The sequence below is a fragment of the Barbus barbus genome (genome assembly GCF_936440315.1).
Source record: "Barbus barbus genome assembly, chromosome: 25".
NCBI classification, from domain to species: Eukaryota; Metazoa; Chordata; class Actinopteri; order Cypriniformes; family Cyprinidae; genus Barbus; species Barbus barbus.
The window spans coordinates 3,255,999-3,279,492 of record NC_136753.1 but is presented as its reverse complement, the minus strand read 5'-3'; the positions used below and the strand labels follow the sequence as shown (position 1 = coordinate 3,279,492).

At 37.6% G+C, this 23,494-nt stretch overlaps 1 protein-coding gene across 8 annotated transcripts; it reads left to right on the top strand.

Annotated features, from left to right (window-relative positions):
- The first annotated feature begins 340 nt into the window (after positions 1–340).
- On the top strand, positions 341–22,959 carry trak2 (trafficking protein, kinesin binding 2). Of its 8 annotated transcripts, XM_079378280.1 has the most exons (17): positions 341–431; positions 4,738–4,932; positions 6,487–6,645; positions 10,990–11,046; positions 12,714–12,790; positions 12,897–13,013; positions 13,097–13,306; positions 13,381–13,459; positions 13,945–14,075; positions 14,521–14,595; positions 15,270–15,407; positions 16,387–16,466; positions 16,562–16,741; positions 16,819–17,117; positions 18,947–19,438; positions 19,532–19,631; positions 20,207–22,959. In XM_079378280.1, the coding sequence occupies exons 2-17, from the start codon at positions 4,878–4,880 to the stop codon at positions 21,012–21,014; spliced, it is 3,057 nt and encodes a 1,018-aa protein (XP_079234406.1). In that variant the 5' UTR covers positions 341–431; positions 4,738–4,877; the 3' UTR covers positions 21,015–22,959. The 8 variants fall into 8 exon arrangements, with proteins under 8 accessions (XP_079234406.1, XP_079234407.1, XP_079234412.1 ...); XM_079378281.1 differs by lacking the exon at positions 10,990–11,046 and having other exon boundaries at positions 348–431; XM_079378285.1 differs by lacking the exons at positions 341–431; positions 4,738–4,932; positions 6,487–6,645 and adding exons at positions 7,503–7,604; positions 10,767–10,796.
- The last annotated feature ends 535 nt before the right edge of the window (positions 22,960–23,494 follow it).

Sequence of the window (23,494 nt, the reverse complement as noted above, 5' to 3'; positions counted from 1 at the left end):
AAACCGGAAGGGTATGCGTAATAAAACACCTAATGTATCCTCTCTCTGTCATTTAAATAATAATTTAAGATTGTTTTCCTGAAATGATAGGAAGTGATCTAAAAACAGTGGCAAGCTTAAATTAAATTGCACGTTTATAATCTCTAGAATAATTGTACAAAGTGTTCCTTATGTATCTATATCTCATATATTATGTAAACAAAAACATTTATTTTGGATGCGATTAATGCGAATAAATTATAAATAAATAAATCTCTCGGGGACTTTTATCATGAAATAATTGTAGCTCAGTGACGCTGGATTTGCCCTAAACATTCCCCAAATACCCCTCCCTCCTCGCGCTCTCCGCTCATTGTCTCGAACGCTCGAAGTGACAGGAGCCACATGCACCAGAACAAATAAATAAAACAGGGATTTTCAGTGAACTATAGGTAAGAAAGCGAGATTCCCCGCTCTTTAATAAGCCGTGCTCGTCTATTAGTGTGTATGTAGGGTGAGTGGATGAGTTTCGGATGTGAGGGAGGATCATATGGCTCTTGAGATCAATGCATCTAGTTAAACGCATATGTATTTTGTTGTGTGTTTTGATATGAGTGATCATCGGATGTGTTTTCTGTTTGTTATAACTCTGCCTGGTTTTAAAGATCTGGATAATCTGATGTGCCATCTGCAAGGATTATGAAATCTGTTGCATCAGATCAAATAGCTTGTTTTTCCCTAACACTGCATTATTATATAGCTGCCTTTGTTCATGTATTTCTGCTCAGAATCTGAATATAGACGCGTATATTTATTGCTAACATAACATCTGAGCCTCAGATGTCATGATAAAAATAAATATAATCATCTATGTTCATTCTAATCAATGGCTCATAGTGACAAATTACAGGAATGTTGTGATTTATGTTCAAACAGAATTAATATGCCCTTCACCTTACATCTGATTTATGAATTTCATAATTCATGAACACGACCTGTTGACTTTGTCAACCAAACTTAAGACGTTTTGTTTTATATTAATTCGTTTATTTATCAAGTCATTTTAAAAGGAGAATACATTATTTGTAAAGACAAACTGGCCTAACAATTTGAATATTAATAGTATTTAAAAAAATAATAATTTGATATATAAATATATACATTTATAAAAGTGGTGTCAAATGATTAATCGTGATAAATAATACAAGTTTTTGTTTGCATGTGTACTGTTTATATTTATTATGCATGTGTATATATTTAAGAAACATGTTACGTGTATTTATTAACTATATTTATATATAATATAAATAAAAAATGTTAAAGTTTTCAAAATATATAATGTGTGTGTATGTATCTATACATAATAAATATACACAGTACACACATATACATACATACAGGTACATCTAAAATTAGAATATCATGACAAAAGCTCAATATTTTTTGTCACTCATTTCAGAAAGTGAGACCCATATATTATATAGATTCATTACATACAGTTAAGTATTTCAAGCATGTATTTCAATTATGGCTTACAGATAAGGATCAAAGGATCAGGATAAAAAGGATATTTTAAACAGAAATGTCAGGCTTCTGAAAAGTATGTTCATTTCTATGCACTCAGTACTTGGTAGGGTCTTTTGCATGAATTACTGCATCAATGTGGCGTGACATGGAGGCAATCAGCCTGTGGCACTGCTCAGGTGTAATAGAAGCCCAGGTTGCTTTGATAGCGGCCTTCAGGTCATCTGCATTGTTGGGTCTGGTGTCTCTCATCTTCCTCTTGACAATACCCAATAAGTCAGAGCTGGTTACCCCACCACTTTAGAGTCAGTGGCCTTTTATTGTGGCCAGCCTAAGGCACACCTGTGCAATAATCATGCTGTCTAATCAGCATCTTGATAAGCCACACCTGTGAGGTGGATGGATTATCTCGGCAAAGGAGAAGTGCTCACTAACACAGATTTAGACAGATTTGTGAACAATATCTGAGAGAAATAGGCCTTTTGTGTACATAGAAAGAGTCTTAGATCTTTGAGTTCAGCTCATGAAAAATGGGGGTAAAAACAAAAGTGTTGCGTTTATAATTTTGTTTAGTGTATTTCTTTTTTGGCCGTTGAAATAGTCTGGTTTGTTCACACTCTTCAAAATGAAACTCGAGTCCTCTGGATCCTGTCACATGTCGTTTGTTTTGTTGTAGTTTGTAACGGTTCGGATAATTGCAGACAGCTTGCTGGAGAGAGGGGAGATTGATGAACCGATGACATGCTGCTAATGGAGGTGTATTGACAGCTTTCCTTGCCCTTAAGCAAAACGGGAGGCTGAGAATATATAGGACGGGTGTAATTTATTTAGGTGTCACTTAGATGGAGCCTGTTGGAAGTCATGCTGGTGTAATCACAGTGGCAGCTGTCATGAGCTCTGCATTAACGTCTGGATCAGATGCAATGCTCCTGGAAACTTTTGGATTCATGCCATTGCAGATGAGTGTGTGAACAGTACAACCGCACCCTCACAAATATCCCTTTACTTTTGGGATGCGTCTGACAGTGCTGCTTGATGTGTCAATAATAATAATGATAGCCTGATATTCGGATATGCTTGTTTTTCTTGTCCTGCGATGCTAATCTTGCATCTGCTGCCGAGTCAGGTTGAGATATCATTGACCCTGTGACTGTCTGAGTTTCCTGTAACGGCCTGGACAGACTTTGTGGGCATGAGGCTCGATATTAAAAGAACAGGTTGTCATCACAAGCTTTGCACTTCCCGAAAAAGTAATAACTTCCTGGAGAAAGAAAAAAGAGGAAGAACGTAAATATTCATGCATGGTTTTCTTGTTGTGAAGTATTTGTCAGAAAGGCTTTGCATAGCTGCGTATCTTCTGACAGTAACAAGAGAAAGTTTTTCAGGTTCAGTAATTAATGAAGTTGTAAAGGAAAGAGCTAACAGAGGGACGGTACAATGAACTGACGATTAAGTGCTTAGGATCTGGTTCTGAAATGAAGACCGGTAATTACACTATAATTTTGAAAATGTAAAACATTCATTTGGAATTTATTAGCCAGGTAAGATTATTACAACAAGGGTTTTTAATATAAATTAAATTATTCCCCAAATTATATGCAATGCATTACACGATGTACAATTCTAAGTTCACTTTCACTTTTGTTTGGAGTACAGCAGGTTTGTTTTGCTCTGTCTGTGCACAAAACCCACATCCCACACCCTCCGGAGCTTGACAAACATACACAAGGAAGGTGAAGCATCTTCACTGTGGTAAACCGTTTGACTGTGGCCCCTTATGGAAAAGTTTACTATGAAAATCTACTTTTTAAAAATAATTTGAATGTAATTTTTCAGCAAATTAAATTGATATTTATAATGTTACAGAATAGTTCTATTTCAAATTCTTTTGAGCTTTCTATTTGTGACCCTGGACCACTAAACCAGTCTTAAGTCGCTGGGGTATATTTGTAGCAATAGCCAAAAATACATTGTATGGGCCAAAATTATCCATTTTTCTTTTATGCCAAAAATCATTAGGATATTAAGTAAAGATCATCTTCCATAAAGATATTTTGTAAATTTCCTACTGTAAATATATTAAATTTAATTTTTGATTAGTAATATGCATTGCTAAGAACTTCATTTGGACAACTTTAAACTTTAACTTTAAATTTTCTAAATATTTAGGTTTTTTTGCACCCTCAGATTCCAGATTTTCAGCCAAATATTGTTAATACATCAATAGGAAGCTTATATATTAAGCTTTCAGATGATGTACAAATCTCAATTTCTAAACAAAAATGAACCCTTATGACTGGTTTTGTGGTCCAGGGTCACATTTAATTGATCCTGAATGTATCAGTTTCCACAAAAGGTATTAGGCAGCATGTAATAATAATAATAATAATAATAATTCCTTGAGCAGCAAATCAGAATGATATCCGAAGGATCTTGTGGCTGAAAATTCAGCTTTACATCACAGGAATAAAATACATTTTAAATCATATAACAGAAAACAGTTATTTTAAATAGTAATAATACTTCACAATATCTGTTCACAAAATGTAGCTTCTCTGTTATCCTACTATTTATTTATTTTTTCCTTATTTTAATTTATTTATTTTTTTGCAGAGTGATTATTATAGTAAATGTTTGTAAAGGGAATTTTGTCCCTCAGCTTTCATCCATTATAAAGCCAAGCCATGTTTCCCAAATGAATATCATACTCTGTAAACATCATCATGTCCGGTACGATGGGATTTTCTTCCCTCCAGAACTCAAGACAGGAAGCTCATGTCTGCTCCTTTAAATCACGCTGGAACCGTTCAGTTTCTGAACAACAGGAAGTGCCCCTCTCGCCCCTCTCGAAGACAGCTGCGACGTGGCCTGAAGAAAACAGGCAAGCTTTAGAGAGAGTGGCCTGACAATCTCTTGTAGTAACTGTGTTTTGGTGGAATTTTTTATTTTTATTTTTTTTGTAAGGGAAATAATAAACTGAAGACTTTCTTTCACATAACTCTCCTTTTTACATAATGGTTCAAATGTTGGATTTGTGTCTCGGGCTCAGTCACATACACGCTTAATCTGCCAAACAGCTGGAGGAGACACACTCAGCCAGAGCTGAAATGTCAGCAGAGAGAGAATGAGGGAGTGATTGATTATAAACCCAGGCATCACAAACATGTTTCCATGCAGGCCTCTGGAAACACACTCACATGGTTATTAAATGTCATGGTATTTTCTGTCTTTCAGGTATAGTCTGGAATCTGTGAATCTCCATGGTGTTTTGATACAGAGCAGGATGTGACATCAGCGGCCTTCACGTCTTCTGCTCATGCGGATTGGGCATGAGTGAGGAGCCCCGCCCTCATTCGCCCAGCTGACCAATCAGAATGTTCGAGGTGAAGCCCATGAGCGTGGAGAAGAAGGACACAGCTGCCGGAACAGGTGTGTGTGTGTGTGTGTGTGTGTGTGTGTGTGTGTGTGTAAGAGACAGAGAGAGAGAGAGAGAGAGAGAAAGTCACAGGTTTTCTCCTGCAGTGAGTTAACTGCTCCACTGGAGCAGATATCCACCCAACCAGAGCAACTCCAGCCTACATGTGACATTTGCACTGTTAACTTATCAGAGAAAGAATAGAGGATGTTAACCTCAAATTTTAAATAATTTTCAGCGTGTTGAAATGCATGGGAAATTTTCATTGATTGCGGACCGCTGGTTGAGATTTATTGTTATATTGTGTTGTTCAGACTGCATGTGTATGTTTGAATGTTTATACTGTTGTTTAAAGTGTGTGTCATGTAATTGCAGAGTGTATTGTTTATTTCAGGGTAAATTTAGCATCAGGCATTGTCTGAGTTAAATACAGCTTAAGCTCAGGGTGTTGATCACCACAGAATATATGTTCAGTTTGAAAACATGAGTGAAAAACACATTTCTATTATGATATCATTTTGTCCCACCTCTAAAGGATGATTTAGAAATACTTGCAGCCAGTGGCACAGCCTCCCCAAGGATTTCCAAATAATTTTTCAGTTTTTTAACTCTTATTGTCACTCTCATTAACATAGAAAAATAAACATTAAAAACCTAAAAAAAGAGAAGAAACGTAGGTATTTCGCGTTAAACAGGTTGTTTTTGGAAATCAGTGCCTGAAATAAAGCTGCTCTGAATTGTCATTGATGACTGCAGTGTTAATCATTTTAATTATAGGCCTATATTCATTGTATAAATTAATGGACCTGTTTTAAAAAATTACATTTGTTAAAATGAGATGTACATGTGATATCAGCTTGCATCTCGATTTATAGCTATTTTTGCTTTTTTTAAATTTTGTCTCCTTTTTCAGTTCATTTTAAGCCATTTTGCGGCCCCTGGTTCAGAACCATTGCTCTAGAATGATTGCATGCATATAAATTAGCTTTTCAACAACCCAGTGGACAATGTAAAATAATTTTCTGTAATAATTAACCTGAAATCATATTATAACTTTAGCTTAGCTTGTAATTTTGGGAGTCTTTGGACAGATATGCTGAGCAGCAGGTGCTAAAACATAAGGTTTGGTGAATTTTTCCACATACACGTTCACCAAACTGTTCAAAACTAGTTTCCGATCACCAAATTGGCATCTCTCATGTAAACGTGGATGGTCATTTGCTGATGCATCTGTGTGACATCTAGGGATGGGTCAGGATGATTCATTTGTCATGGCTCAGAAAAAAGAAAAACATGATGCAGACTAATTATACAATGATTTCTCAACGGGCAATAATGACTAGTTGCAGACGTTACAGACTATGTGTTTATGGAGTTTTAAGCTCTGAAAGTTATTTTTTTAAATATTTTTACTCTTATCAAGAAACTAATGATTCCTCATCATATGACTGAGTGTGTCCTGACTTGAATGAACAGCAGATGGCGTGCATGGATTCATATTGGGCAACACCGTCTCTTCAGACCTGAGGAATCGGCCAGATACTGAATGATGTGTGTTTGTTCTGTAGATGAGGGCAGTAAGGTGTGTGACGGGGGTGTCGGCGGTTGCGGAGGGGATTCGCTGTATCTTTACGAGGGTCAGGACTGGGTCATCTCCCCCTCCTGCTCTCCAGAGGAACCCAGCGCCATCTCACCCATGCTGGCCGAGGAAACCTTCCGCTACATGAGTAAGTGTGTGTGTGTGTGTGTGTGTGTGTTGCCAAACACATGTACACAAATGTTTGTTTGCTATCAAAAGCTTCTTTAAAAATGTGGTTTCCTGAAATATAAGCTACTTGTAATTCAAAGAGTTAAACTACAGTCAGGTGGCAGTTGACTTTAGCTTGAGTCTCTAATAGGCAGGGTTCCCTTGGTCACGTAAAACCTGAAAATATCAAGGATTTTTAAAACTATTATTTTAAGAACTTGAATTTTACATTTTACAATCTTTATATCTAGTCTTATTGTTTCACCAGAGGATTTATGATATTAACAGTTTTTTTAATCATATTTTGGAAATGTATGTATTGATGAATCATTCCCATTAAGATCAATGACATGCATTTAGGAAAAAGTAATAGATTAATAAACAATGTATGTTTGTTATAGGTTAATTTAAATACTGTCAGAATGAACCAATTCATTCAAATGTTACGTAATGGAGAGAGGGCATTTTTGGACGGCATGTTTTTTTTTTAACCTCAGTTAGAGCTGCGTGCGTAGTACAGTGTGATTAAAAATATATATATTAACTATAATTTTGTATAATTGTTTCATATTAGAATTAATATTTAAATCATTTTGTATCAAGACACTATGGGGAAAGTGGCTTGTTACTGGCAAATCTACATTATTTTGGAAACAGCTGAGCTTGTGTCACGCCATTGAGCTAGTGACATTGCTGATGTTGCCTTACACTGGTGTGCGCATGCTTGAGGGTGTGTGTGTGTGGGTGCCCGTCCCTGGCAAGGGCACAGGAATTCAGTGGACAGGTCTCTTAAGTGCAGCTGACAGCAGAGCCAGCCGGGCGTCATGGGGCGGGAGGGAGAGGGACAGATGGATGGCTAGAGAGAGGAGAGGAGAAGAGCAGTCATGCCGGTGCTAAACATACAGAATGAGGAGCTTTATGACCAATATGCTGCAGAAGGTGAGACCACATTGAGATTCATACATGCACTGAGCATGAGGATGTGTGTGTGAGTGTGTTTTATTTTTAAGAATCTGTGCCACTTACAGACACTACAGGACTTCTGACAATGCAAGGTCATCTATAACGGACAGGGAGGGCATGTGGGCTGAACTCATGTGTGTGTTTCTGCACACAGTATGTATTGTGTGTGTCTGTTTGCGTCGTTGCATGATGGCATTGTTGAGCGTTTCCTTTGAGTTGTTGTGGCAGTTTTGTTGAGGGTGTGTGCTGCTCACTTCTGCAGTGAACAGGAAGTGGAGGCTCGGGTTTCTCTGTGTCTCTGAGATCAAGCACTTGTGCTGAGGTCATCTGTGACGGCCCTTGTTGCGCTGATTTCTTTAAGAGTCTGTCAGTGCTGACTAACATGACATATGTCATGTGCCTAGCATGTTTCCTGCAGGATAATCACTGGTCCATACTACATACTATAGCAGCTCCTTTTCAAAACTTAGTGAGCTGCCTACTGATACTTGACGAGACACACTTCGTCAGGGTTCTGCAAGACATTTGTTAGACGATTTAAATCTTTGTTCATTAGTCCTTTTGTTTCATTAAGCAATTTGGACTATAAAAGTCCTTTGTTCATGAATCAGTTTTGTTCTATATTGATTTTACTCTGTAGACACTGCAGTAGAAGTTATTGTCTAATCAGGGGCCAGAGCGGACGGGCTCTCTTGTGTACGTGCTGGACCACTAACGAGTGAGGAGGGTATTTAGGGTAGCTCTGAAAAGAGCGGAACACAGCCAGAGACATGCTGAGACTTTTTGCCCTAGTTTTACCCAGTTGGATGATGATGTGTTGCTAAAAATAACCTGAGAGGCATAGAGGGGGCAGATGGAGGCTATTTCAGGGTTATAATCAGAGCTGAACATGAACAAGAGCACAATATCATAATATATAGAGGGAGAGGCATAATAGAAGATCCCAGTACATAACTGACCAGCCTATTAATGCATATTCAACCTATTTCATAAGAACTAACATTTTCTGTAGTGTTTGTTATGAGATCATAGTAAAACCTCATTAATTCATGTAATTCAACTAGCAATTTTCACAAAAATGCCATAGCCATTACAGTGCATTTTTGTATGTGAAATCAGTTAATAGTCAGTTATTTTGTGTTTTATATTCAATTAAATCTAATTAATTACATTTAAAGTCAAAATGGGTCAAATTAGTTGCATTTATCAGATTAGAGCTGGCAGATCGGTTAATAATCATTAGCGTTTTCTATGCACTTACAGCTAAACTAATTAAATCATATTTCATAAATCATTATTTATTATTTTAAATTAGCTATAATTTCAGTTTTTTTTATGTATTTTTTATTTTATTTTAGCACATAAACTTCCAATGTTTATATTTTATTTCTGTTATCAAGAATGATCTTTAATAGTTTTAGTTGTATTTTAGGTAACAATAACTGCACTGGTAGTAGGATGACGGATCACTTAAGATTGCAGGTCCAACATCCCTGCTGCAGTGTTATTGTGTTCTGTCATTTGTTAATTATGCCAATTATAAATCCCAGGTTTCTCATTTTGTCCGTTTAATAAATTCGCGACAAACTGTTTTGCAAGGGCCGCTGTGATATCAGAAGTGGCCTGACCGTACTGACACCAGCTGATGTTTTACTGGAGCTCAAAGGTCTCCGCATGTCTGTGATTACAAATGTGTCACTTATTGCTGAGGTTTCTTCATGACACTTAGTTTATACAGCAGATCAGAGCGTCTGTGGCTGGACAGCAGAATTATGAGTGTTTTTGAGGCTATTTCTTCAGTTCCTGTGCTTTCTGTGGTAATGAAGGTTCAGTCGCTGTGTTTTTGGCTCTGGATAGAGGAATGTGTTAATGTCAGAGACAAAGTGTTGTGATTGGCAGGATGCTTCAGTGGAGTGAAGAGCTCCCAGCGCACCATCTCGCCTCTGGTATGGACGTGTGTGTGTGTGTGTGTGTGTGTGTTGGATTTTTTATGAATGTATGGGAATTTAGCATGTAAAGACAAGATGTACACTACCAGTCAAAAGTTAGATTTGGGGGGGGTTAATACTTTTAATCAGCAAGGAAGCATTACATTGATCAAGTGACCATAAAATGCAAAATATTTATATTTCAAATGAACTTTCGATTCATCAAAGAATCCTAAACTAAAATGTATTAGCTCCCACAAAAATATGAGGCAGCTCAGCTGTTTTGAACATTGATAATAATCAGAAATGTTTCTTGAGCAGCAAATCAGCATATTACAATGATTTCTGAAGATCATGTGACACTGAAGACTGGAGTAATGATGCTGAAAATTCAGCTTTGATCACAGGAATAAATTACATTTAAAATATATTCACATAGAAAACAGTTATTTTAAATTGTAATATTGCTGTTTTCATATAAATGCAGCCTTGATGAGCATAAGAGACTTCTCAAAACTTAAAAGCATTTTAAAAAATCCTCTCTGACCCCAAACCTTTGAATGGTAGTGTGCATTTACAATTTGCATCCGTTTATTTGCACTTATTCTTTTTAGGATTATGGGTTAGATATTAAGATAATTAGAGTTAGGTTAGCAGGTTAAATATTTACCTCTCATTGTTTACTTGGCTGTAGTTTGGAGACAGATCTCCTGTGTGTTTTATTTAAAGTCTAGTGAAGTGTTGGTCATAAAGCAGAGAATCTCTTAATCTGTGTTTCAATCTAAATAATCTGGTGGTGACTCTGATTACAGGATAATATTCTCCATAATATAGTATAAAACCATTAGCATACATTCCTCTTGCTGTTACATGAGTGTTTATCATTTAACAGAGTCTATTCTGTCATTTAAAGAACTTTTTTGTCTTGAACTGTAAATGTTTGCATCATCACGAGTGTCAGAGGTTTATTACTGTAACAGATCATGAGAGGACAATGGCTGCAGCAATTAACTTCAGTGAGTAAGAATTCGTCTCACATGAACCCTAGATACTTTTCAAGACTTCAGTGTGGTTTGCTGGTGCAGAATTCATAAAACATTTACACTAAATGAACTGATCCACAGCTAAAGCTACAGTGTATTCTTAAGCATCTGTAAACGTGTGTGTGTGTGTGTTTAAACCTAATCCGATTGCATTTATTTTAATGCAGGAGCACTCACGGGACAGTGACTGCTGTCAGGTGCTTCATTACTCCTCTCTTATCCCTCTCTCGCTCTCTTTCTCTCTCTCTCTCTCTCTCTATGCTGGTGATGGTGTTTCTCATTTTCTCCCTTCACTTGATGTTTACCACAATTCCTCAGCATCTAATATTTCTCTCTGTCTTCCTTCTCTTCTTCTGTCCTCTCGTTCTCTTTCTCTCATTCCCTCTGCAGCATTTCTAGCTGTTGGTTCCTCTTATCCCCATAATGGCTCTAACAGCCTCTCTAAAGGTAACACGCGGTCTGTCTGATGCTTTATCTGTCTGTTTTCCACTCATCTGTCTTACAGTACGCCTGTCCTTCCTAGTTTCTGCTTCTATTTATGAGCTAGTATTTGACCTCGGGCAAACAGCATGTCTAGTCTGGTGTGTTAAAGGAACACTCCACTTTTTTTGGAAAAGGCTCATTTTATAACTCCCCTAGAGTTAAACAGTTGAATTTGACCGTTTTTGAATCCATTCAGCCGATCTCCGTGTCATACTCATGGTACGGCAGCAAAGTTCCTTGATTATTACGCCAGAATGAGGGTATAGTTCCTAGCTATATCGGCCTAGAAAATCGTAACTTTTCATTTTCAGTCGGTCTTAGTGCACGATGTAACTACAGAAGAGTCAAGCTTTAAATAGGAAAATTAACGAAACTCTTTGGTCATTTTTGAGCGAGATGCTAATGGTCTAATCCGATTCAGTGATCTATGCTAAGGTTAAGCTAAAAGTGTTACCGGCAGACTCGGAGATCGGCTGAATGGATTCAAAAACGGTAAAATTCAACTGTTTAACTCTAGGGGAGTTATAAAATGAGCCTATTTCCAAAAAAGTGGAGTGTTCCTTTAACTGTGCTGCAGTGTCTTACAGCGACCTGAAACTCACATTAAAGGGGTCATATCATGGAAAACATTAAATGAGAGTTTGATGCACAACGAAGAACTTGAAACAACATGAACTACGTGACCACCCACATTAACACCTATTTGGTATCAAAGACTTGTCATTGTTACTCATTTCACATGTGAAGAGGTTAGCCAATCATAACACATCTCATTTGCCTAAAGCCTTAACCGTAGCCAAATCGTGCTATTTAATTATGTATGTTGCAGCAAGCAATTTATCTGTCCATGCTGAATTGGAAAATTGCTGCTTGGTGTGCCATAATCAAGTAGTGGACGATATGATTTTGCATGTGTTTGGGATGACTAGGATTTATTGCTTGTTATTAGGGTTTTCATAAAAATGGAACCGTAAACTACTGTAAAACTGTATAAATGAGACACTGGTAAATAACTTGTGGTGCAATCTTGACAAGAATTATTAAAAAATAACTGGAAAAAATGACCTCTTTAAAGTTCTAGAGTTTATTTGTTGTAGAGAGCCATCGGTAGTGTAGAGGAAACTGACTTCAGATTTAGATCCATGGGCATTTACCATTAAATAGTTTGGGATCAGTAAGAGGTTTGTTTTTAAAAGAAGTCCCTTATGCTCGCCAAGGCTGCATTAATTTGATTTTTTTTTTTTAATAGTACTATTGTGAAATGTACGGAAATGGAGATTATGGTCACTTTCGATCAATTTAATGCAGCCTTGCTGAATAAAAGTATTAATAAGTAAATAATAATAAATGAAATAAAAATCTTTTGACCCCAAACTTTTGAACAGTAGTTTATGTAGTGCATGCAATTAATAGTGAAGCTGAATACATGTGTTTTTGAATGCATTTTGGGTTTGTGCATGATGTTATTGCAGTGTTAAGAAGTGTGTGTGTGTAGGGCTTGCCATATGGCATGTGGGTGTTTTTGCACTCTCCTGTTTTGGTTTGTCTCACTGAATATGCACCGCTAGTGTAGTTGCCAGTATTTTTTTTTAAAGCATTCACATTTATATTTTCTGTCTCTCTCACCATAGTCCTCAGCGCTGACCGTGTGGAGCAGATGACCAAGACCTACAATGACATTGACATGGTCACACACCTCCTGGCTGAAGTGAGTGATTGGTCAGCAAACTGTGAGAAAGTGCTTTGTCTGGTTTGTTTTTGTTAGTAACATCTCTTGATTGGCTGTCTGTCTGCATCATGATGTCATCCCGCAGAGGGACCGCGACCTGGAATTGGCCGCTCGGATCGGTCAGTCTCTCCTGCAGAGGAACCACGTGCTGCAGGAGCGAAACGAATCTCTGGAGGAGCAGCTAGCGCAGGCCGTAGACCAGGTACAACACGCTTTGACATTAAAAAAATTAGGCTAAATGTGTATAAGCTGGCTTCAATATCCCACATGTAATCGCTCTATCAGGTTCATCAGCTACAGCATGAGTTGGCGAAGAAGGATGAACTCCTCCGTATGGTCGCGAGCGCCAGCGAGGAGAGCGAGACCGACTCCAGCTGCTCCACGCCGCTACGTCACCCCATGCCCACAGGAGCCGCTCTCGCCCTCAACCAACTGGAGGCCCTCCAGTCCAAACTCCAGGAGCTGGAGGAAGAGAACCTGTCCCTGAGATCAGAGGTGCGTCATGGGCTCTGGATGATGTTCCTGGAGCATAAGGGTTTTATGAAAGCGTAACCTCTGAATTTCCACAGGCCTGTCACCTGAAGACTGAGACCATCACTTATGAGGAGAAAGAACAGCAGCTGGTCAATGACTGCGTTAAAGAGCTACGTGAGTATCTCCGTTGACTTTCAAGTTCCAAATCAAGTTAAACCGAGTCTGAAAACTGTCTGCACAGGCATCTGCCTTCAAAAGCAGCATCATAAACCAAATTAAACCTCATTAACGTTGTCCTTCACAAATGAAAAATGCATGTAACTGTTGTTGATTTTGGCCAATGTGCAATTTTGGAAATGCCTTTAAGCTCGAAGAATGCCTATGATGCCTAAAATGTTGGCTGGGTGGCTTTTTAGGGTTTGAAACAGTGCCTCAGGAAAAACACTTCTTCAGCTGTGGTTATATGCAACTAAATGTGCTGAAGTTTTTTTTGCAATGCATGTTATGCACATTTAAATGATGTTGTGAATCGATTGCTTTAGGGTTCATATAAGCAGAAGCTTTAGAATGTGAAACCGGATTGGATTCATTCGGATCGACGTGCATTTGAATAGACTTACTGAATGTGATCTAGGTTTATTTTTGTGTTTGTTTAACAGGAGAGTCAAACAGTCAGATGGTGTCACTGACGGATGAGCTCTCCCAGAAGAACGAGGTGTTAATGAGACATCAAGAGGAGATCACACAACTCCTCTCGCAGATCGTCGAGCTCCAGCAAAGAGTCAAAGAGGTCAGGATACATGCCATACTTAATTCTTTTATTCAGCAAGTATGCATTAAATTGATCAAAAATGATCGTATATACATTTATAAATATACAAAAGATCCTAAAATATTTATCATGGTTTGCACAAAAATATGATCTCTTTTCAAAATGTTTCTTGAGCAGCAAATCAGCATATTAGAATCATTTCTGAAGGATCCTGTGACACTGAAGACTGGAGTAATGATGCTGAAAATACAGCTTTGATCACAGGAATAAATTACATTTTAAAATATATTCAAATAGAAAGCACTTATTTCAAATTGTATTAATATTATTGCTTTTATTGTATTTTTGATCAAATAAATACAGCCTTGCTGAGCCTGAAAGACATTCAAAAACATTGAAAAAAAAAACTTAAATGGTACTGTATGTTGATGTATAATCATATATGGCTGTGTTTGTTACTCAGTTGGCACTAGAGAAAGAAGAGCTGAGAATTCACCTTCAAGCCTCAAAGGAAGCACAGCGGCATCTCACAGCTGAGGTAAACTGTGTGATGTAATGAACCTGAAGCTCCAACAGCTCTGCGTCTGCAAATCTGGATTAAGACTGATCATTCTGATTACAAACAGCCCTGTTTTACTTAAATACAGTGTTGGGATTAATCCGCTTGATTGAAGGTCTTAAAGCATTTCGAACATCATTTTTAAAGTTCTAAGAAAAAGCAGCTTAGTCACTGTGACTTAAAAAAGGCTATAAACTTATGTAACTTCATTCATTCGTGTGGTGTGTCTGTCTTATCATTGCACTTCTGCTGAACTTATGAAATGTGTCCATAAAGGCTGGAGTGTTATAACAAGTTACAGGACAGGGTTGGTTAATAAATGCTGTGACCATAGTGACCTGGAAGTGTTATGGTGATCATGTCTGCAATCTCATGTATATCAGGGTATTGAACTCTCTTTGCTGGCACGATAACACATTTTTGGGACAATAGTTTGTCCCAGATGTAATTGCAATAAACAATATTGTTGTCATTTTAAGACCTTTTTATAAGGCGCATGCAAACACAATAGGAAAAATCTAAATTATCAAGGTCGTTCACAATGGACAATAAGTTGATGAAGTAATAGACGCCTGCTCTGCTGTATTATGACACGCACACACCCGTGGCCTGTGGAATATAAACATCTGTGTGTGTCTCTGTGTGTGTTTCAGCTGAAGGAGCTGTCAGACAGGAATGCTGAGTGTGTGGGAATGTTACACGAGTCTCAGGAGGAGATTAAGGAGCTGCGCAGTAAGAACACGCCATCTGCAGGCCTGCGCAGACACCTGTCGTACGGACTCTATCCTATGGTGAGAAACACAGATCTCTTGCTCCACACCTCCATCTCTCTCATACACGTTTGTTTGTTAAAATATTTTTTTCAATCACATCTGTTCCTAATACAAACCATTTCAGTAATCTGCACATGCAATGCTTTATTAGAAATTGTTAATGCATTATTATTCACATTGCAATCTAATATATATTTTCATAAATAATTTTAACCATTATACTTTTATAATAGTGCATGGAATTCGGTGCCAATCATGTGCTTTAATGGGCGGGTATTGTAATTTGGGCTATAATTTGGCATGTAAAAATAAATATGAGAAAAAGAATGGATGCATGTATGACTATTATTCTAGACCATTGGTCTCAAACTCAATTCAAATCAAACACAGCTGATCCAGCTAATCAAGCTCTTCAGGATCACTAGAAGCTTCCAAGCAGGTGTGATTTGGAGCTAACCTCTGCAGAGCTGGGCCCTCCAGGAATTTAATGTTCTAGACCTTACTATAATTTTACATAATAGTGGTTACAATTATTTGCAAAAACAAACAATACATGATATATAGTATAGACATATATGTAATATAGTATATAGACATGAAGCTGCTCCCACAACTCCCCAGCATTTATGGCAGCATGTTTTACATCGGGAAGCACTGACAAATTTGATTAATTTTGTTGTTGTTGTTTGGTTTATTTCATTTTTTTAATTCTATTTCATTTTATGTCACTTATTCATTCCGTTTCATTGTTTATATATCTTTTTTATTTGTTTAGATTTGTGTTTTAGTTTCATTTTTAGTTTTATTTTTTATTAGTGTTGCTGATTTTTTTTTTTTTTTTTCTGTTATTTCTTTTGTAGTTTATGTCTTATTTCATTTTGTTTTATTTTTATTTTATTTTTTTTAACTAACACACTTATTCTTGCATGGCCGGTCTCTGTCTCTCTGCTTTGGGTTTATAGGTGTATAATCATTGCTCTTTTTTTATGTCCTTCAGGATTCTTTGGCAGCTGAGATTGAAGGTACTATGAGAAGAGAGCTGAGTGTAGAAGAGGAAATCACCTTCCAGGACCAGAGGTGACGCGCACCATTCTCCTTTACACACAGAGTTATAATAGTCATTTTATCCTTCAGCTGCACTGACCTTTGACCCCTGTCTGCTCCGTCTGAAGGTCGACCCACAAGCGTGTGTTCCAGACGGTGCGGTCTGTCAATCAGTCGGTGATGAGAGCGGCTGCCACAGTGCCTCCGATCCCTGGCTCCGCCCGCGGCGGCGTGGTCATGACCCCAGTGCCCTATCAATCACACACACCCAACACAGAGGAAGGAGCTGGAGACGTGGACGCCACCAAGTGAGTGTGACCGCACAATGTGTTTATACCCACAATGCTTTTGTGTGCTTCTAACACACATCTTGTGCGTACTGCAGAGAGAACTCTCGTCTGGGTCAGCCCGGCTCTCCCGGAGGAAACGAACTTACATCAGCCATAAACCGCCTCTCCCTGCGGAGGCAGAACTTCCTGTGCGAGCGACAGTTCTTCCAGGCCGAGAGAGAGAGGAAGCTGCAGGAGCTGGCGGCTGCGGAGTCAGAAGGGGGCGGGAGCGGCTGTAGTTCACCAATGGGAAGCACAGTCTCGTCTTTCACCAACCTATCAGATTTCTCCATCTCCTCCAGCTGTTTCAAGACATTTCTCCCTGAAAAGCTGCAGATTGTCAAACCAATGGAAGGTGAGTAGAGAGTAGTGTGCTGATAAAAAAAAGAGCCAAGTTTTTCTGAAAGTGCAATTTTAAACAGATAACCTAGTCACTGTATGGACTGTGAGGATTTGGACAAATTTCTCCTTGTTACATTTTAATTTTCTCTGGTTATAAAGGTATAAATTGAATGAAAATAAATTTCAAAATTTTAGTTTTTATATTGTTATTTTGTATATTTATTTATCTTATTGTTATTTTACATATTCGATTGTTATATCATAAATTTTATTTCATTAATCAGTTAATGTATTGGGTGTAACAAACTAAATTTTATTTTTAAAAGCATTTATTCATCTAGAAAAAAAATTGTAAATATATTATTGTTCATAATAGAATGATGTTTAATCAATTTATGCATTTAATTTATATAGGGCTGCCACTAACGACTATTTTTATTTCGATTAATCTAAACGATTAATTTCCCGCAAGAACAAATCAACAATTTTACTTAAAAATATTTAATTAAACCAAATGAAATCCAAATTTCTATGAAATCCTTTTTTAAACAAAAGTGAAGTGCAACATAGAGGTCAAGAAGCAAGTGTCCATCTCAGTCCAAATCACTGAAATCACAGTTCGGTATTATAGTGTGAGAATGACATCATATCCATGTGTTTTAGTCTAATCAGAAAACACTTTTTAAAGGAGTATTCACCAGAAATATTATTTACCAGAATTTATTTAGGTGAAAAATGTAAATGTGCAGTATTTCTGAAAAAAAAAAAAAAAAAAAAAATTATTATTTAATTAATTGGAGATGCTTTTTATTATTAAATGGAATCCAGAAAATAATGGAAAACAGAATTTGGTACAGATAAAACTGTAAATTTCGATTAATTAGACAGGCTTTTTGATTAATACAATTTTAAAAGCTGAATTTGGAAATAAAACTGATTTCATAGGGTCCTATAATTATATATATATATTTTTTTGTGGTAATAAAAATGTATTTAAGTGAACAATAGCTTTTTAAATGACTTAAAATACATATATAATAGCAATGATGCAATAATAATTAGTTCAAATATAGTATCAAAAGCAAGAAATCATATGGTTTTATTGAACAAAACTGTTAAAATGCATAATGTATTATAATCAATAGAGTTAATGTAGATTACGCATCACAACAAAGGCCTGCAGGGGGCGCCGACGGCCTGACGATTATTTTTACACATTACTGTTTAATATTGACCAAGCATCATTTAATTCAAACGTACACTTAATATATCATGCAACCTTGGAAAATAGTCTAAAAATGTGTTTTATGGATTCTCGTCTGTGAAATGCACCACTTCCGGTATTTTGCTGGTTAGTCGACGCGAGCAAAATGAAGTCGACGGTTTTTAATAATCGACGAATCGCGACAGCTCTAAATTTATACAATTTAAAACTGTTAGAAATGTATGCACTTCCAGTTTTTTAAAGTCTCATATGCTCAACAAAGCAATTATGTAATTATTGAATTAAAAATACAGTAAAAATAGTAATATTGTGAAATGTTAAAATAGATGTTCTCTTTCAATATATTGTAAAATGTCATTTATTCCTTTGATCATAGCTGAATTTTCAGCATCATTACTCCAGTCTTCAGAGTTTTTTTAATTAAGAATTTTCTTATCAGTGACCCCATATGTTTGAACAGTAGTGTGTGTATATAGAAATAATTATTTAACATAGATGAATAAATTCAGTAGCAGTATTGATTATAGTTTGTTGATGCCTGAAAGTAAAGAATTGCACATTATTGTAGTGTGTTACTATGTTTCTTGAGTATTTGTTCCTGTTGGCTTGATCTTCAGGTTCTCTGACTCTTCATCACTGGCAGCAGCTCGCTAAACCTCACCTGGCCACTATTCTAGACCCCCATCCAGGCGTAGTTACCAAAGGCTTCCGCCCTCTCCCTCTGGACAATGTTTACCACCTGGCTGACCTCGAAGAGGACGAAGACCAGGAGAAACTACTGTGGGAACATAAGAGAAAAGAGGAGGGGCCACAGGATGCAAAGATAAAAGAGGAAGATGAGGAGGAGGAAGAGGAAGGAATCACATTTAACGTGCGCTCATCATCCACTCCGGAAAAGAAGAGAGAGAGGAGGCGTGTCCAAAGCCCAGCTAATGTCCCGCCCCTTCCTGCATCCCTCAGGAATTCCCCTGTCCCCATAGCAACAGCTGTTTCCTCAGCAGCAGCAGTTAACCTGACAGCCAGCTCTGCTCCTGCAGTTAGTTCTGGAGTCTCCGGATCAGGGGCTCTACAGTTTGAGCTGAATCTCGTATCTAACGCGCCCTCTACAGGTAAACGGCTGTCACTGCAAACACCATTGCCTGTTTGTTTTCCGGTTTCTGTATAAAATGCATGTTTGTTGATCACTTTTTGTTTGTGTTTAGCTATAAATCCTGGGAAATATCAGAGCTCCACGTTTTCCACATACACCTTCACTACCTGCCGGATCCTGCATCCCAGTGACAGCACACAGGTGACACCCAGGTACAACACTTTCACCCCTAAGAAACAGCAGCTTGAGGATGTGAATCATTTGATAACTGTCTTTATTTTTGCTGTTGTGTTTGGTGTCTTACTGAACTGCACTTTTTTTAATTTAGTAATTCAGGAACTGTCAGATTTTAGTATACATGTGAGTTTGAAACTGATTTGTTCATTATAAAGGACTTTTACGTAAGAACCAATAAAAAGCACAAAAGAAAAACTGATTCAAAAGAGTCCTACGCTGATGAATCCGAGCAGTCCCATTGTATGTTTGTTTATATGTGCAACCAGCAAAGTTAACAAAATAGAAAGAAGTGTTATCTATTTATTTTTAATTTATCATTTATTTTGCCACTTAATCTTTCTCAACTCTATTAATATATATATATATATATATATATATATATATATATATATATATATATATATATATATATATATATATATATATATATATATATATAATATTATTATTATTTTATTATTTATATTATTATTTCTATATTTCTTTTCTGTGATATATTCTTATGCATGGATCTATTTGATCATATTACTGTTTTCTTTCTGTTTATCAGCTCTGCCTGCAGTACTTCTGTGAGTGATAACACTCCGAGTTCTCTCCGGACCGGTCCCAGTACTCCAGTCACACCCTGCAGGTTGAGTCTGGGAGATTCTTTCCCCGTTCGCCGCCCTGCAGCGCCCCCTGGTGGTCTCGCCAAGCTCCTGCTGGAGAAAGGCATCTCCGCTCAGGGTCCCGCCGCTGTGACAGCACCCAAAAAGCCTCTTTCTCTACGTCGTCTTCCTAGCACTCCTCCAAACTCCCCCTCCCACTCCCCATGCCCCTCTCCTGTGCCCTTCGAGTCCCGATCCACCTCTTCGGACAACTTCCTAGCGTCCCGTCCAGCCGAGCTCTTCCTGCAAGACGTCTACGGACTAAAACTCGGCCGTGCCCCGCGACCGGATCTCCTGAGCCCTGATCGATCTCCTCATGGGCTGTCGACCAAACCCGACTGCCACGCCGTCAACCTCGTGAAGCATCTTCGCAAGCTAGGCTTGGATAAAAAAGTCCTCCAAGGGTCAGACGCAGAAGGCGCCCATCCACAGGAATGTGCCACCTTCCTAGCAACAGGAGGAGGCAGCTTATTGGATGGGCTTCGGCGTAATCAAAGTCTGCCTGCCATGGTTGGCCGCCGTAGCGCATCCGTCTCTAGTCCATCCTTTCCTGTCCCGCCCCCTCACCCTGCCTCCCTGGCCCTTCCCATTCCACCATGGGGGAACCTAAACGAACCGCGCCGCACACGTAGACACGCCTCCCTTTCTCAGGCCCCCCCCACCTGCATAATTCATAAGGATGTGGGCGTGGTCTCCGACCAACAGGAGTGACTTTATATCTATCCCTCATATCCTTGATCAGTTCTCCAGAAAAAGAGGCTGAAAGACATTTAAGGTGGTTTTTAAAGCACAAAAATGAAGTTAAAGTGTCTTGTTGCCATGTTTATGTTAAAATGAAGATTTTTAAAGGCCTTATAGCACTCAAGAGGAAACTAAGACTTCTAATCCTATTTATCTCCATCTAAATGTATTTTTCCTTTATTTAGTTTCATTAACAAGTCTTCGCACTCCATTCTCCATTAACACATGAGGCTGTGGAGTTGTGAAGTGGCGGATAGATCAAGAAGGGATATGTACGTGTCGAGGGTTGTTGAATGTTGAATCGATGGAAGGAAGTTTAAAGAAATGCTGTAAAGAACTGGAAATATGAAGGTTTGTGCAGGTTTAAAGTCACTTTGATTCATCCTAGTGAATCATATAAACAAGATTGAGGTGATGAACACAAACAAGAAAGGAATATGGCAAGTGAAATAGATGGTCGCATCTCCACAGCCTCATTTTAGGGGTTTGACTTGATTCATTCAGCAGTTCCTGAGTTCCTCTCTGTAGTTGGTCATCTGTCCTGCATTATAGATAGCTAAAGCCTTTTAGACATTTAATAGAACATCTTTTTGCATCATTACGGGTGCAGGGGGAAGGTCTAAGCAAGCATTTGTATCTGGACGTAAGCTCCTTTACTTCTTTGCACTGAATTGGTTATTGGGAAGTTTTGTCACAAAAGAGCAGATCTGGATTGCTCAGGATATGTTTGGGTTTGTTTGTACAGGCACTTGTTCTGCTACATGTAACCTTGTTCAAAATGATGTTATTTAAAATTATTCAGGGACTGTGTATTTAAGGGAAATTAGTGATTTGTTCACACAAAAGGCATCACTGCAGATTGTATTTTTAAGTTTGGCTTAAAATGATCCTGCGACTGAAACCTAAAGACAAGGGAGATTCTTTTTTTAGATCATTTTTGCTCCAGGTTTCCATCTTTAATAGAGTAGAATATATTTTATCAGTCTATTCTCATTCTGTTTGCATTTACACCCCTTAAATATAAAGCAAGTAGCCCTAAAGATGTCAACCACTGTATTACATGGTCTTGACACTTTGACCCCTGAATGAATTCCTTCGTGACACCGATTGTGCTTCCTTGTGATCTTCACTTATTTCCCTACTTTCCTCAGTTTATGCACTTTTAATTTTTAACCCACTAGAATTGTGTTTTTAGTAAATAGGCATTACGTGGGTTATCTAACAGTAGGGTCAGACTAGAGTACGTTAATACATTTAAGAGATGGCTAATATTATTTACTAACCATTCAGCTAGGAATTAGATTTTATTTCATGTTTTTGGTGGAGTTTGAGAAGGGACTCAAGTTTCAAAGAGCTTTTTGGGTTTAAACCAAAATTATTTGTCTGTCTTGGCTGAATTGTCATTTTATAAGCTAAAACGTATGTGAACGTGTTTGTTTTTGTGATAAACTGACCTTTTGTGCTTTCTTGTAAATGGCATGATGACAGCACAGGGAAAACCATTTGGTTAAGAAACCGTTACAGGAAAGACGTTTAATAAGCTTTTGTCAGCTATGCCAAGAACACAATCAAATGAATCACATCGTACAACTCCTTCAGAATAATACCAGCATGCTTGCTGCATCTATACATTACTAGCTTTATCTCTAATCCCAGCTGAAGTGTATGGTACTAAACGCATGATTTGATTTCTGTATCAAAGTGTCCTTATTTACATCCTGCTGTTGATGTCATCAAGCTCTCTGCTGCCATTGAGGTCAAAGGGCAATGCTTGAAGATGATCAAGCACCAGGTGATTTCTTTTGTGCTTTTGACATAGTAACCACAGCCTCGGTGTGTTTTTCAGTGTTTAGCTGTCAGAACCCTGTATTGGTATCATTTTTTTTTTTTATAATAAAACAAACAAATTCAATGTCGGTGTTCCTGTCGTTTCATCCTGAGGAGTTTGATAACTATACACAGGAGCTAAAAAATTTGCTTTTTATTCAAGTTCATTTTAAGTTTACAAACATTTTTGGTATATTATAGTGACAGTACAAATAATTGCCCTTGTGCATAAGTAATTTTATGTTAATAATTATTTGCCATAACCATACAATTTTTATTCATTAAAGGGTGGATAAACATGTCTAGAAGAGAAAAATAAATTACATTTTGCATAAAAATTAAACGTTTTCAGAATTAAAGCCACGTTTATTTTTTGTATTGTAACATTTCATTATTCTTATTATAAAAAAAAAATATTTTTGCAGATTTACAAAAACTTGCTTTACTGCCAAAATTAAAATCATAACTGCATAATGAGAATTACGAACAAATATTGAGCTACAAGCTATGAAAATGAAAATGTGCTTAATTTTTATTTTTTTAAAGGAAGGAGGAAGGGAAGTGGTGTGTGGCCAAGTATGGTGACCCATCTGCATTTAACCCATCCAAGTGTACACACAGTA

Excerpts from the sequence above, each read along its gene's own strand:
- trak2 (XM_079378280.1), top strand. The coding sequence starts at position 4,878 with ATGTTCGAGGTGAAGCCCATGAGCGTGGAGAAGAAGGACACAGCTGCC. Across the intron at positions 16,742-16,818 it reads GGAGACGTGGACGCCACCAA|AGAGAACTCTCGTCTGGGTC; the intron begins GTGAGTGTGACC and ends TGCGTACTGCAG. Across the intron at positions 19,439-19,531 it reads ATCTAACGCGCCCTCTACAG|CTATAAATCCTGGGAAATAT; the intron begins GTAAACGGCTGT and ends GTTTGTGTTTAG.